The 13,921-nt window shown below is 39.4% G+C and overlaps 1 protein-coding gene across 1 annotated transcript; it reads right to left on the bottom strand.

Annotated features, from left to right (window-relative positions):
• Nucleotides 1–1,707: 1,707 nt before the first annotated feature.
• Nucleotides 1,708–13,663, bottom strand: LOC127448146 (junctophilin-3-like). Its single transcript, XM_051710470.1, has 5 exons — nucleotides 12,418–13,663; nucleotides 7,319–8,081; nucleotides 7,011–7,135; nucleotides 5,005–6,311; nucleotides 1,708–3,268 (listed from the first exon to the last, which is right to left on the bottom strand). The coding sequence occupies exons 1-5, from the start codon at nucleotides 12,797–12,799 to the stop codon at nucleotides 3,188–3,190; spliced, it is 2,658 nt and encodes an 885-aa protein (XP_051566430.1). The 5' UTR covers nucleotides 12,800–13,663; the 3' UTR covers nucleotides 1,708–3,187.
• Between the last annotated feature and the right edge of the window lie 258 nt (nucleotides 13,664–13,921).

Genomic DNA, 13,921 nt, shown 5'->3' with positions numbered 1-13,921 from the left:
TCTGTATATAGTTTTATTCGACCCTGATGAAACATGCAAAATTCATTAAACATTAAATAATTATTTCCATACATTCAATAAAGTCATATTTATGTGTTTAGGTGTAAAAATGCCATTGACATTTCTATCATAACTTGGAACCCAAATTTATGGGAACAATCAAGAATCAAGAATAATTTCTGAATTAGCTGAAATATTTTCAGTTTATTGTGTAGAGAACTTTATAAGTTATTTTTTTGGTTCCCTGCAATTTCCAGGAAGGTTACTTTATGGTTATAAAATTAAAACCTGGTTTCCAAAAAATAACCAACTGGGAACCATACACTAACATTAGTGTAGCGTTCTGTGTTTGCTGGGGAATAACAAGCATTTGCAATTTAGTGTTCTGCAAAATACAGTATTTACAATATTATGGGTATTATTCGACCCTGATTAAATATGCAAAATTCACACTGAAATTTAAATACATATTTGCATATATTTAATAAAGTCATATTTATATGTGTAGGTGGAAAAAAGCTAATGGCATTTCTATTATGACTTGTAACCAAACCTAATGGGATCAAACAAGAATCAAGAATAATTTCTGAATTCACTGAAATGTTTTTATTTTATTGTTTAGATAACATACATTATTAGTTCTTAAATGGAAACAATACTCTAGCATTAGGAGAATGATCTGTGTTTCCTGGGGACTACATGGCATTTGCAATTTAGATGTCCTGTGTTCTTCAGTACATTTAAAAAAATGTATGTGTTGTTTTGTTCGACCCCAATCAAGCATGCAAAATTCACAGTGAAAATTAAATACATATCTGCATGCATTAAATCTTAAGTTATATTTGCACATGTAGATGGAACAAAAATACTATTGACATTTCTACCATGATTTGGAACCAAACCTAATGGGATCAAACAAGAATCAAAAATAATTTCTGGATTGACTGAAATGTTTTCATTTTATTGTTTAGAGAACATTTTTAATAAGTTCTTTTCAGGTTGTCAAACAAAAACCTCCCTGCAATCTTCTAGGAAGGTTAGTTTATGGTTCTAAAAACTAAAACATAAAAAGAGGAGTTGGTTCCCAAAAACTAACCAATTGGGAACCATACACTAACGTTAGAGGAACATTCTGTGTTTGCTGAGGACTAACTAGCATTTGCAGTTTAGATATTGTGTTCTTCAATACAGTTAAAATAATTTTTGTGTGGGCTATAGTTTTATTTGAGCTCAATTAAACATGCAAAATTGACAGTCAAAATGAAATACTGTGCATATTTGCACATGTAGATGGGAATAATAATTAACTGGCTAAATGGGACAAAACAAGAGCATCCTAAGAGCATCCATATAGAATCAAACAAGATCCTTCTGGATAAATTAAATTGTTTCACACACTTTAGGATGGGTTCCCAATTATAATAGAAAGTCCATTAGCATTTCTATAGCATTCCCTTTAAAGTCAGTAGTTAACTGTAGTTTTTGATATATCATTATTCTATTAATATGTGTATCACATCTAATTTGTGGTGAGGTGTTAGGTGAAATACAAACCATTAGTCTGATATAATATGGTCTATTTTTCCTTTAAGGAAGTAAATTTCTTCCCCTCAAATGCCTGTTGATAACCAACTCCATGTCGCATGGTTGAAAAACCTATTGTGTGTATAAGTGTGCATGTTTCTGATGAAATCATGGGCCACGACATAACCTCAAACATTTTATTAATTTTTCCACATAACTTGAAAACAATCTCATAAATCATTGCGTAAGAAAGGGCATGCTTAGGCATGCAATGATCTCACAACATGATGATTTCACTGGAAGAGTAGTATAAAATATACAATAGCAGTCTATCATTCAATTAATTTAGATGATGTCAGTCAGGTCCCACTGAGAAACATAAGCTGGTATTTTTACACTGCTTTCAGTCCCGATCGTTATCTAAGTTGCTGGACAGAGAGACAGGCAGAAAATCACACAGAAGAGTAACAGCAGAAGAGAACAGGCGAACAAACATGCTGTAAAAATCTCCACGGGCTCAGATCTTCAGCCAACTCGACTTGTTCAAAGGTGGCGTGGCACAGAGACCAAATGTTTCACGTGACCGCTGTATGTGCGGTCCCCTGTACATAAACTGCCCACTGGGATGGTTTCTCAATTTAAAAAGGCACTCAGCATATCAATAATATCTTGCAAATCTGTTAAAAGATGTTAAAGGGATAGTTCGTCCAAAAACTTTTGGATGTATTTTGGGTGAGCTATGCCTTTAGCTGTTCAGTAATATAGAATACATATTGAAAGCAGTGGTCAAAAGGTAACAGTCTCAAACTTTATATACTATGAGCCGGAAAAACCACCGCCGCTCCTCTCTTGTACTTTTATGTCATATAGCATCATGTCGTGTAAGAGGAAAGATGTTTCTTTAATAGTGAGTCTGACATTTCAGTGGTGAATGTGAAAACGAACTACACGATTGCATTGTGCTGAAATTCAGTGATTATTACGTTAAAAGAGATTCATGAGTGTAGATTGAATTCTGCAGGCTTATCTGAGTTTGCTGTAATTAAAATGTCCTATGATGAAGCCCTTTAAGATAGCTTTTACCACAGACTAACAGATGTGCCAGATCTGGGTGAGTAGATGAGAGAGTTGTTGATTAATGGATGAAGAAATGAGTGTCTGCAGCGATCATATAGGGCTGTACCCTGCAATATAGGGGGGGTGTAGTCTTGGACTTGATGGTTATATATTTAGTGTGAACTGCATCTTACATCAACTATATCTTCATAGTACATTAATCTTCATAGTCCCATTAATCGTTAATGTGCCATTTAAAAGAAAGCAAATAAACGTGAAATAATCTGTGGTAAAACGTCAGATGAGCTGTATATATTAACAACCTAAATGTGTGTAATACTTTAGTTCTACAGAATATTGTAAATAGTTTTTTTGTTTTTTGTGAATCAAGGAAAAAAAATAAGCAAAGTTAACTAATGGATTATGATGGAATTATATAATAAATTGAACCATAAAGGAAGTTTACATGGGCTTGCCCCAACTTACACAGCTATTCACTACTGTAATTTTTGGGTTCCTTATATTAAGAGGTGGTGCTAAGTGTGCATCCTGTGCATGTCTTAATCTTGATGACAATGCTGTTATTGACATTCTATAGGCCATATGTTTAAATAAAGAAATGAATGAACAAAATGGCTACACCGATGTTGAGTAAAATCACCATGACCACCAGGACAGAGCTTGAGCCCTGCGAAAAGAGAGCAAAATGTAGTTATTAGAATTTTTATTGCACATTCAAAAGCTTTAAGTGATCATATCATAAAGAGTATCATATAAATATTTCTTTATTCTGTGCACCATTAAATGTTGCATTCAGTAAAATTAGTTTCTTAAAAGTTACATTTATATTTTTTATGCTAAAACACATTCTGCTATCCCACTACAGCATCAGTAAGCCATGCGTAGGTTGATTTCAATGAAAAGCGTTAACACTGTGACTGTAAGGAGCTTCTAACCTTGCTCTGTTTGTTTGAGCATCCTGTTTAGGGATGGGAATAGTGAGAGTCATTTGTTCACAAATTGGACTACACTAGTTGCACGGTGTTTAGCGCTGTAAATTCAAAAGTACGTCCCTAAAGAGTCATTTGTTTGGGCATCGGATTATACTGGTCGTGCTGTGTTTCGTGCTGTAAAAAAAGACTACACTGGTCACTCTGTATGTTTACAGACACACAAGAGTCATTTGTTCAGGAATTGAACTACACAAGTTGCGCTGTATGTTTTGTGCTGCTGATTCAGTAGCATTCTTGCAGTGCCACTGATCACACTGTATGTTTTACGCTGTAAATTCAACAGAACCGACTCACAAGAGTCCTTTGTTCAGGAATCGGACTGCACTGGTCGCTCTGTAATTAACGGTGTAAAAAGTCAAAAGAACCGACTCACAAGAGTCACTGGTTCAGGAATCAGACTGCACTGTTTGTGCTATATGTTCCATGGAATAAATTCAAAAGAACCGACTCACAAGAGTCATTTGTTCAGGAATCGGACTGCACTGGTCGTTTTGTGTTTAACGGAGTAAAAAGTCAAAAGAACCGACTCACAAGAGTCATTTGTTCAGGAATCGGACTGTACTGGTCGCTCTGTGTTTAACGGTGTAAAAAGTCAAAAGAACCGGCTCACAAGAGTCACTGGTTCAGGAATCAGACTGCACTGTTTGTGCTATATGTTCCATGGAATAAATTCAAAAGAACCGACTCACAAGAGTCATTTGTTCAGGAATCAGACTGCACTGGTTGCGCTATATGTTTCGGGCTGTAAATTCAACAGAACCGACTCACAAGAGTCACTGGTTCAGGAATCAGACTGCACTGTTTGTGCTATATGTTCCATGGAATAAATTCAAAAGAACCGACTCACAAGAGTCATTTGTTCAGGAATCAGACTGCACTGGTTGCGCTATATGTTTCGGGCTGTAAATTCAAAAGAACCGACTCACAAGGGTCATTTGTTCAGGAATTGGACTACACCGGTCACACTGTAAGTTTCACAGAGTAATTTGTTTGGGAAACAGACTATATTGGTCGCTCTGTATATTTAGCGGAGTAAAAAGTCAAAAGAACCAACTCACAAGAGTTATTTGTTCAGGAATCGGACTACACTGGTTGCGCTGTATGTTTTGTGCTACTGATTCAATAGCCATGTTGCAGTGTTGCTGAATGGTAGCGCAGGAAACTCTAAGTATTTTAGTATGGTTTCACATCAGCATCAGTGCAAGAATACTTGTTCGAGAATGGTTTACAGTATATTTTCTTAATGGAAACGGGGAGTTTGGGAAACAACCTTTATTTTTGCAAAGCAATTTGGTGATGCTAGAGGCACATAAACAACACACTTCACATATAACTCATATACCTGATGTAACAGCTATTTTACACTCAGCAAATTTCATGACAGCTTAATGCATACACACTATTTACTTACTGAGTTTGTCTTCATCAGATGCTCTACATCTTGGTCCAGGGTTTCTGGAGAGGATGCTAAAGGGGGTGAAAGAGTGATTTCCCTGTGCAAAGGCCATTCCTCCACATCCACCCCGACATTCAAGGTGTCGAGCATCTGCACAGAGTCCATGGACCCCTCCCTGGCTGCAAGACCCCATTTTTTGCCTTCGTGGTTTCGTTGACGTAGTCTCTGCAAATTGTGCCCTTGGAGACTCGAGCATTTCATGCCAGAGCCAAAGTTCTGTTGAGAAATGGAGTCTAGGGGCTGGAACTTCATTTCAACCCGATAATCGTTTTCGCCTTCTTTCTCCTGCACATGTGAATGGGATGAGATCCACTGGGAATTGTTTTCAACAGTCCATCCCATGGTGGAGTTGCTGGCTCCACGGCCCGACGGCTGGAAGGCATTTAAGCTAGACTCTCCGATCGTGTGATTGGTGAAGGACTTTCTTGGCTTGTGGTTGGAGTGGACATGCTCGTGTTGTTTGTGATAGGAGGAAACATGCTCTTGGGGGTTATAATGGTAGGAAACATGTGTTTTTTCATTTGTAGAAATAAAGTCCTTTGGTTTGTGATTGGTGGAAGCATGCTCATTGGTCTTTTGACTGGATAAATTATGACCCTTGTGGTTGGAATATATGTGCACTTGTTGTTTGTACTTGGAAGAGTCGCACTCAACAGTTGAGTTCTGATTGGGTAGTGTATGATCCCAGTCTCTTTCCCTAGAAATTGTTTGTTCCCTGGATTTTTGATTTAAGGAAACATGCTTCCGGGGCTTTTGATTGGAGGAGATTTGATCCCACACTTTCTCAGGGGCCATATGCTCAAGGGGCTTGTGATTCGAGGATCCATTCTCCCATGGATGATGCGCTGAGGAGTTCTGCTCATGTCCATTAATGTGACCGATGTCCTCTTCCAGTAGGGATGGAGTTGTGGATCGACTGCTCTCCCCTTTGCTTCCCCTTCTGTGAGGATACATGTCAGTGGTCCAGCTGTTGGCTCCACCTCTCAGGCTGTCCGTGCCTCTACCTTCTACGAGAACCTGGATCTCAGCGCCCCCTTGTTCGTCCACAGCACTCTGGCGCATGAAGCAAGCATTTCTGGTGCGATGAGTAGGCGGACTGCAAGGGAGCGAAGAGGGGTTGCTCAGAACTGGGCTCAGGTCGGGCGTCTGGGCTGGGGGTGTTGTGTCTGGCGTGCAGAGCTCAAGACTGTCTGTGCCAGTGGAGGTCACCTCCACGTCTTTTTCTTTCCGGTCCTGATGCTTTGGTCTCTGGCAATCCAGTCCTAGTAAATAGAAAGGTTGAGACACGGGCAAACATTAAATAAGAAATACATATTTGGTGACTTAAACCACACTTACTGTAAAACATATGAATGCCATTGCATTAGATAACTGAATATCAAACCACGCTGTATCTGCAAACAAATATCGGCAGAACTTTTCTCAGAACTAACTTTTTAATGGATGTATGAAATCAGTTCCCCTAAAGTTCACAGGTAGGCCACATTAACTATGTTTCACTAACGTTTGATGACCATAAAGTGTTCAAATACTTATTGCCTTCATTTTGAACTGTACATAAGGGTATTTTTTCAGCTCCAGGCAATTTTTATGTCTCAGGGGTTGATTTTTATTAAAAATAACAGATTTCAACTTTTTCTTTTTGATATATAAAGGTCACATTAAAAATGTTTTACCAGGACCTCACTTATTTTGGATAATTTTCAAATGCATTTTATACAGTATATAGATTTTACTGTTTTAGTCTTGTCCTAGTCTCAGACTTTTAGTATTAAACTCTGACAATGATTTTGCCATCTCGTACTGTTATTATGACTTGTCATGAAACCAGGTTGGCTACATTACAAAGTTAAATTCTTACATGCATTAAAGATTTAATGCTCAATGATTTTATTGTGCCAGTATGTTTCAAAAATGTGCTGGACTGGATCACTGGTTTTCTTGAAATATGTTTGACTGACCATTCCCATAGTGATAGAAAGAGGGGGAGAGTTCTTTAGCAAAAGTCCTGGCCAGACGACACTCCTCCAGAGCTCTCTGTGCGACTCCCTCTGCAGCCTCTGCCTTTCCTCTAGCATGGCTCATCCTGCAAAAGAAAGATCAGTTCTGATGGCATGATCACTGATACAAAACAAAATATTCACATGCATTATTGGTGTTTGTCCAAAGTTTTTTAAATACACTTAAAGGATTAAAATTACCCCTTGAAAAACAACATTTCCATTGAAGCAACACTAACTGGAGAATGTTTGATCTCATTGTGTCTAACCTGGACAATGCAATCTCAGCCTTCTGCTTGGCTATGTCTGCAGCTTTCCCGGCAGCCTCCACAGCACGATCCACCTTTTCACGGATTTTGCTGGTACGGAGTGGTATTAGGTTTTTCCGTTTGCCACTCACCAAAGCATTCTGTTTGTATTTTCCCTCCTCCTTGGTTCCATCGGGAAAGGTGGAGCAGCCATAGCCATGCCGTTTGTTTCCAAACCACTCACCTTCATAGCGAAGCCCGTCTGAGCGGTGACTTACACCCCACCCTGATCGCATATCATTCCTCCATTCGCCAGCATATGTTTCTGTGACAGTGGCATCCACGCTGCCTCCTGCCTCGACTTCACCTAAACTGACATTGGAGTTGATGTCTGACGCGGCAGAGCTGACGGTGCTCATACCTGCCTCGCTGCAGAAGGAACTCTGCTTGCTTAACTGGCTGGCCAGAGAGCTCTTGGATTCAGACCTACGTAACTTCAGACCACTCAGTATGGACTGCCTGAAGCGCCCCTTCCTCTTCCTGTGCCTGTCTGATTCACTTTGGACACAAAGTACAAAGCCACTGCGCCCCACCGGACTCCCGGAGACCCCACTGACACCAGAGCCATCTTCTGGAGTCGGGGCCCCTTCGCTGTGATCGGAGCGAAGCGAGTTTATGGATGTGCACATGGGGGAGAAGATGATGGCTGCCATGCCATAAGGCACGCTCTGTCGCACACCATAGCCATGACGCATACCACTCAACCACTGGCCTTGGTATGTACCTGCGAGAGAAACAGGGATTGAGCAGTGTTATTCATTGTATTTGTTTGCCTAAAAAATACATAATTAACCATCATTAAAAATAATGTCAAGCTGTGTTTATGTGTGCCATTTATATATTCGTTAAACAAATTAAGGGGGGACCGGGCTAGTTGCCACATGGGGAAATTGTCACAAGGGCTATGTCTCAGTAACTATAACATCTGGAGTCAAAACAAGAGGTTTTGTATGCTGGTTTCAAACACCTTGTTCAAAACTCTCTTAAATTAGAATAGTTTCTGTGAACTCTACCCTCCAAAATAAATTTTCACCATCATATATTTGTTATAGCTCTTGGGTAAACAAGCGAACATAATCAAACCAAAGTGGCATACATTGATACAAGGATCATCTTTGGAGTATTATCAAGGTACATTTTTACCAAAAGGTCAACATGCATTTTAAATGTCATAAATTTGTATAAATTCATCAATTATAATATTTGTTTGCCAAAAACGTTTTAATATTTTTGTATGTTACATTTTCCACTTTTGCTTTAACATGAATCCTCTTGTATCTCAAAATTGTTTTACATTTTAAATTTTGCCGAAAAAGCCTATAATGGTCTGTTTAATTGAGGTGAAGATTTAAATAGAGATGTAGATTTTGTTTTGGTGGTGGCTGTAGGGGGGTGATGGGGGAACATGTCCACCTAATGTTCACATTAATCCTACACCACTGCTTTAATGCCAGGTTTCATTGCAACAACATCCCCCACTACTGGGGCATGTTGTCAGTCACAAAAGCTCAATGTGTGTTTAATGAACTGTATCTTTTTTCCTAAGCAGTAATGGTGGAAATGTTCTGAGCTATTTTGTAGCCAAGACTTTACAGTATGTGGCCATGCAGAAAATGACTTTCAAAAATAAACGTATTTTGAGAAATATTCACTTGAGTAAAAAGTGTGACAACTTGCCCTGGTCTCCCCTATATATTCTTAGGATCTTCAATAAACAAGATGTGCAAATGTTTATTTTAATTAATTTCTTCTTAGGACTGTAAATGAAATATGAAAATATAGATGCACAAAAGAAAGACAGTGCATTTTTTAAAGATTTTACTGAAAAATTGCTTTTACTGCATCAACAAATTAATGTGCAGTTAAAGTAAAGCTACTCTCATTTTTAAGTTATATATTTCCATTTCATCATCTTCTAAAAAGTTATGAAATGTATGTTAATAGCATAGATATTTGATAAAGCAGACTGTAATTTAGATCACTTGTAGCCTGCAGTACGTCAAACTTAATGAAGCCACTTCAGTTACCATTGTTAGGCTTTTAAATTAATGCCATGATGTGTTATTCTGTGTTTTGCATATCTGTTTATCCATCTTAAACAAGAAAATATTAATTTAATTTCATTAAAAAAGTCTTCTTTTGAAGGTACAACGGGACTAAAGGTCCCTGTGGGAGACTATACAATAGGTCCATACAATGCAAGTGAATTGTGTCCAAAACTTTGAAGCTCAGAAAAGCACATAAATGCAGCATAAAAGTAACCCATACTAATTTAGTGGTTTAATCCATGTCTTCAGAAGCAACAGAATAAGTGTGGGTGAGAAACAGATTAATATTTAATTCCTTTTTTACTATAAATCTCCACTATCACATTCTTCTGCTTTTGTTTTGGGGAGTTGCATTCTTTGTGCATATCGCCACCTACTGGGCAGGGAGGTGACTTTATAGAAAAAAAAGACTTAAATATTGATCTGTTTCTCACCCACACTTATCATATCGCTTCTGAAGACATGGATTTAACCACTAGATTAGTATGGGTTACTTTTACGCTGCATTTATGTGCTTTTTTGAGTTTCAACGTTCTGGTCACCATTCACTTGCATTGTATGGACCAACAGAGCTGAAATATTCTTCTAAAAATCTTCATTCATGTTCAGCAGAAAACAGAACATCTTACACATCTGGGATGGCATGAGGGTGAGTAAATAATGAGAGAATTTTTAAATTTTGGGTGAACTATCCCTCTAAATCGTCTGTGTAAAAAAACACCTAAATGCCACCTCAGATGCAGATTCTGTGCCACTTTACACTCAGTGTAAAGATGGCTTAAGCTTCACAACTGTGTGTGTGTGTGTGTGTGTGTGTGTGTGTGGGCAGGTTTAAGTGGTTTACGAGGACTTTTTAGGTTACAAACTGGTAATTACAAGGGTATTATGCTATAAATGTGGTTTATGAGGACATTTCTAGTGTCCCCATAATTCAAATCACTTAAAAAACATACTAAACGATGTTTTATTGAAAATGTAAAAATGCAGAACGTTTTTGGTGAGGGTTAGGTTTAGGGGTAGGGTTAGGGGTAGGGGATAGAATCTATAGTTCATGCAGTATAAAAATCATTATGTCTATGGAGAGCCCTCATAATGATAGCTGCACCAACATGTTTGTGTGTGTGTGTGTGTGTGTGTGTGTGTGTACATGTTTATACTAAAGCCTGAGATCACCTACATTGTGGGGACCAGCCATCGGTCCCCACGAGGGAAATGGCTTATTAAACATTCTAAACGATGTTTTTTGAAAATGTAAAAATGCAAAAAGGTTTCTGTGAGGGTTAGGTTTAGGGGTAGGGTTAAGGTTAGGGGATAGAAATTATCGTTAGATCTGTATAAAATCCAAAATAATGCATGGAAGTCTATGGAGAGTCCGCACAATGATATAAAAACATAATGTGTGTGTGTGTGTGTGTGTGTGTGTGTGTGTGTGTGTGTGTGTGTGTGGAAAATATGTATTTGCAATGTTTCATCAGCTGAACGATCAACACCCATTTAAACAACAATACAACACATTGAAGAGACTGTAATTACATCCCTCACAGTCTAATTTTATTTCCCGTCAAAAAATAAATGTGGCGCTACTCTAATTAAGGTCTATAAAACGTTCTGAAATGCAACTTCGCTGTGCGACGATGGGAGCTGTCCAAGGTGCTGAAATATAAAGACGACGTCTGGTCCCTCGCTATTGTTTGGTGATTTACCAAGATGATTAGCCTACTGTCCTGTTAATCAGTCAATTGGTTCAGCACACAATAACTATCGATTGTGTTCCAGCTTTCTACAGAAGTCTAACGATCTCTCAAATGAAGAGGTGTGTCATGCTTTTAGAGAGTTTTCGTGCAATAACGTTGCCAAAATGATCAGTCCGTGTATAACGAGATGAGTTTTGTTATAGATTCATGCCCAAATCGATCATAGTTTGATCATGGTCACGCATTATTTATCATTTTTACACAAACATGTGAAACAGCCAATTAGCGATCACAGTGAAACAGTCTCTTGCGTCACAGTGCCCTGCTGTCGATAGGTTTCCATGGCGATTTACTGTAAAGAGGCGTCTGTAGTTCGGATTTCGCGGGAGAAATTAGTTCATATGATGAAAGGTACAAGGGCCGTAACTTTGATGGTAGGGTCAAAATAAGGGGAGCTCAAGGCAAAAATGCCACCTAAAGTGACAAAAATGCTCCTAAAATTTAAAAGAAATGTGGGTGCAGAAAATGCCCTCGAAATGAATATTTCTGATTTTGTTTATAACAACTGATCTAGTACCTAATATTCCATTCTAAGCCTAGTTGCACATTATCTTATGAATTGATGTTCATTTAATTTTATGAGTAGGAGAAAAACTAATTCTCAGTCGTATTATAAGAGTTGATTTAATTGAAGTATTGCAATAAAAGGATAACACAGACATTTTTTAATGTTTAGAAAACAAATGCCCCCCAAAACATAAAAAAAAATACCCCCAAAAAATTCAATCCAGGGGGCAATTATTGCCACTTTATAGAAAAGTTATTATTATTTTTTTACCTCTAGTTAAAATGTTAAATTTGTGTTAGGTACATAATTGTACCCTAAGCAGGGCCAGTACTAAGATGCGATCTTTGGGGGGGTACATAGATATTTAGGCTGGGCAAGTGGTTCTCTCTTCATTGGACCGGGAGGGGGATGTCAGAAGTTTCTGGGTGGCACACATAAATCAATGTGCCCCCTCACCTCCCTTATGTGTACATTTGATCTGCTGTTTATTGGCCATCCTGCTCTCTAGATATCGGTATCGGCATCAGCCACTGGAAAACCCATATTGGTTGACCACTAATTTCTTTTTGTTCCCTTGGGACCTTAAGGGAACAAATACGTACCCAAAACACCCCAATGATGGCCTTGTACCTTAAACAGTACCTTTTTTTTTTGAGAGTGTTGCTCATGCCCCTTGCAAAGAAGTTGTTTGGAGAAAAAGTATAGCGGTATAGATTATAGATATAGAGATGAAAGTATATAGTTTCTCACCTCCATCTGAATAGGTCTCAGAGCCATATCCATCCTGTAAGCCATTACTCCAGGTGCCCTCATAACAGGAGCCGCTGCTCGTGCTTTCCAATTTCCCGTACCTGCCCTTAAACCCTTGTGTCCATTCACCCTTGTACTCCCACCTCCCTTTGCTCTCCACACCAATGCCATGCCTTTTGCCCTGCGCCCAGGTTCCCCTGTAACTGTTCCCACTGGGCCAAATGTAAACTCCAAGAACTTCGAAGCCATGGCTCCAGGCCCCTGCATACTCGCCCTGGCCCTGGGGCCCCGTGCAAACCCCTCGGCCATGCGCCTTGCCCTGCTCCCACCCTCCACAGTACGACCCCCCATCATCAAAGTCAAACCTGCCTCCAGTGGACATGCATGAAACAGGTTTTGGCAAATTTTCAGAATGTCAAGTGGAAGAAAGCAACTGGCGAGCAAATAAAGGAAGACTATGATAAACGAGACAGGAAGTGTTACAGCAACATTCAAGTAAATTGTGTAAGTATAGGAAAAAAACAGTGCTTTTTAGTCCAGACAATTTAAAGGGGTGGAAATGAATTTACTAGCTACCATCCTGGCATTATAGCCCCTGCCTGCCTGTGCACGGCCTTTGGTAATGGATGTCTCTATTAAGCATGCTGCTTCCGACGGGCATGCAGATGGTGAGCTTCTCCCTCTCTCTCTCTGCACGGTCCCAACAGGCTGAGGCACTCAGCCGTGCTCGGTGTTCCCTGCGTGGAGAACAGCAGGCAAACAAGGCCTAGTTTTTTCCACGACCACAGAGATCCACTCAGCAGCAGCATTGATACACTCAATCAGACATTACACGGCCCCCAAACGTACCGCACCGGCTCACAAAAATGGGGAAATACAAAAGGGCATCCGTACCCGAGAAGCATGGAGGATGTTCAGACCTCCCTCTAGATCATGTTTGAAACAGAATACGACAGTATTTCCTTGCCTACGCGTTCAGTAGGATCAATCTGGCACAGCATTTTTCCTAGTGCTGCTCTCTCTCTCTCTCTCTCTCTCTCTCTCTCTCCCTCCTCTCGCTTGCCTTTCCCTTCTGCGCTCCTGCTGTGGTGTAGAGGTGAAGCTTTTTTCCTGGAAGACTGGTTAAAAGCATGAAAAATCAGTGCAATCCTCCTATTTGGTCCTCTCCTCTTACACGTTCATAGGCATATTTAAAGGTGTGTATTCCTGATGGTCTCAAGCCATATGATGCTCAGTGTCTCTAGAATATGCTCATTACAGGACTGTTCCACCCCAACCCATTCCCCTCCCCCACTCATGCTCTCCTTGTTGTTTTTAAAGGGATAGAGGCGAAGAAAGGCATATACATACAATGGCTTCCCTAATTATCCATTTCCTTGTCATTTTTCCCATGAAGCTCTCTCATGATGACTGTTATGCTATTATTACTTGATACATGATTTTTTTTAGTGCACCATCAAAGATCAGATTAAAAATGCATGCATGTTATCAAATCTCATTGTAT

The sequence above is a fragment of the Myxocyprinus asiaticus genome, chromosome 1, assembly GCF_019703515.2.
Source record: "Myxocyprinus asiaticus isolate MX2 ecotype Aquarium Trade chromosome 1, UBuf_Myxa_2, whole genome shotgun sequence".
NCBI lineage: Eukaryota > Metazoa > Chordata > Actinopteri > Cypriniformes > Catostomidae > Myxocyprinus > Myxocyprinus asiaticus.
Note: the sequence above shows the minus strand (reverse complement) of the source record. Positions and strands in the feature narration are given on the sequence as shown.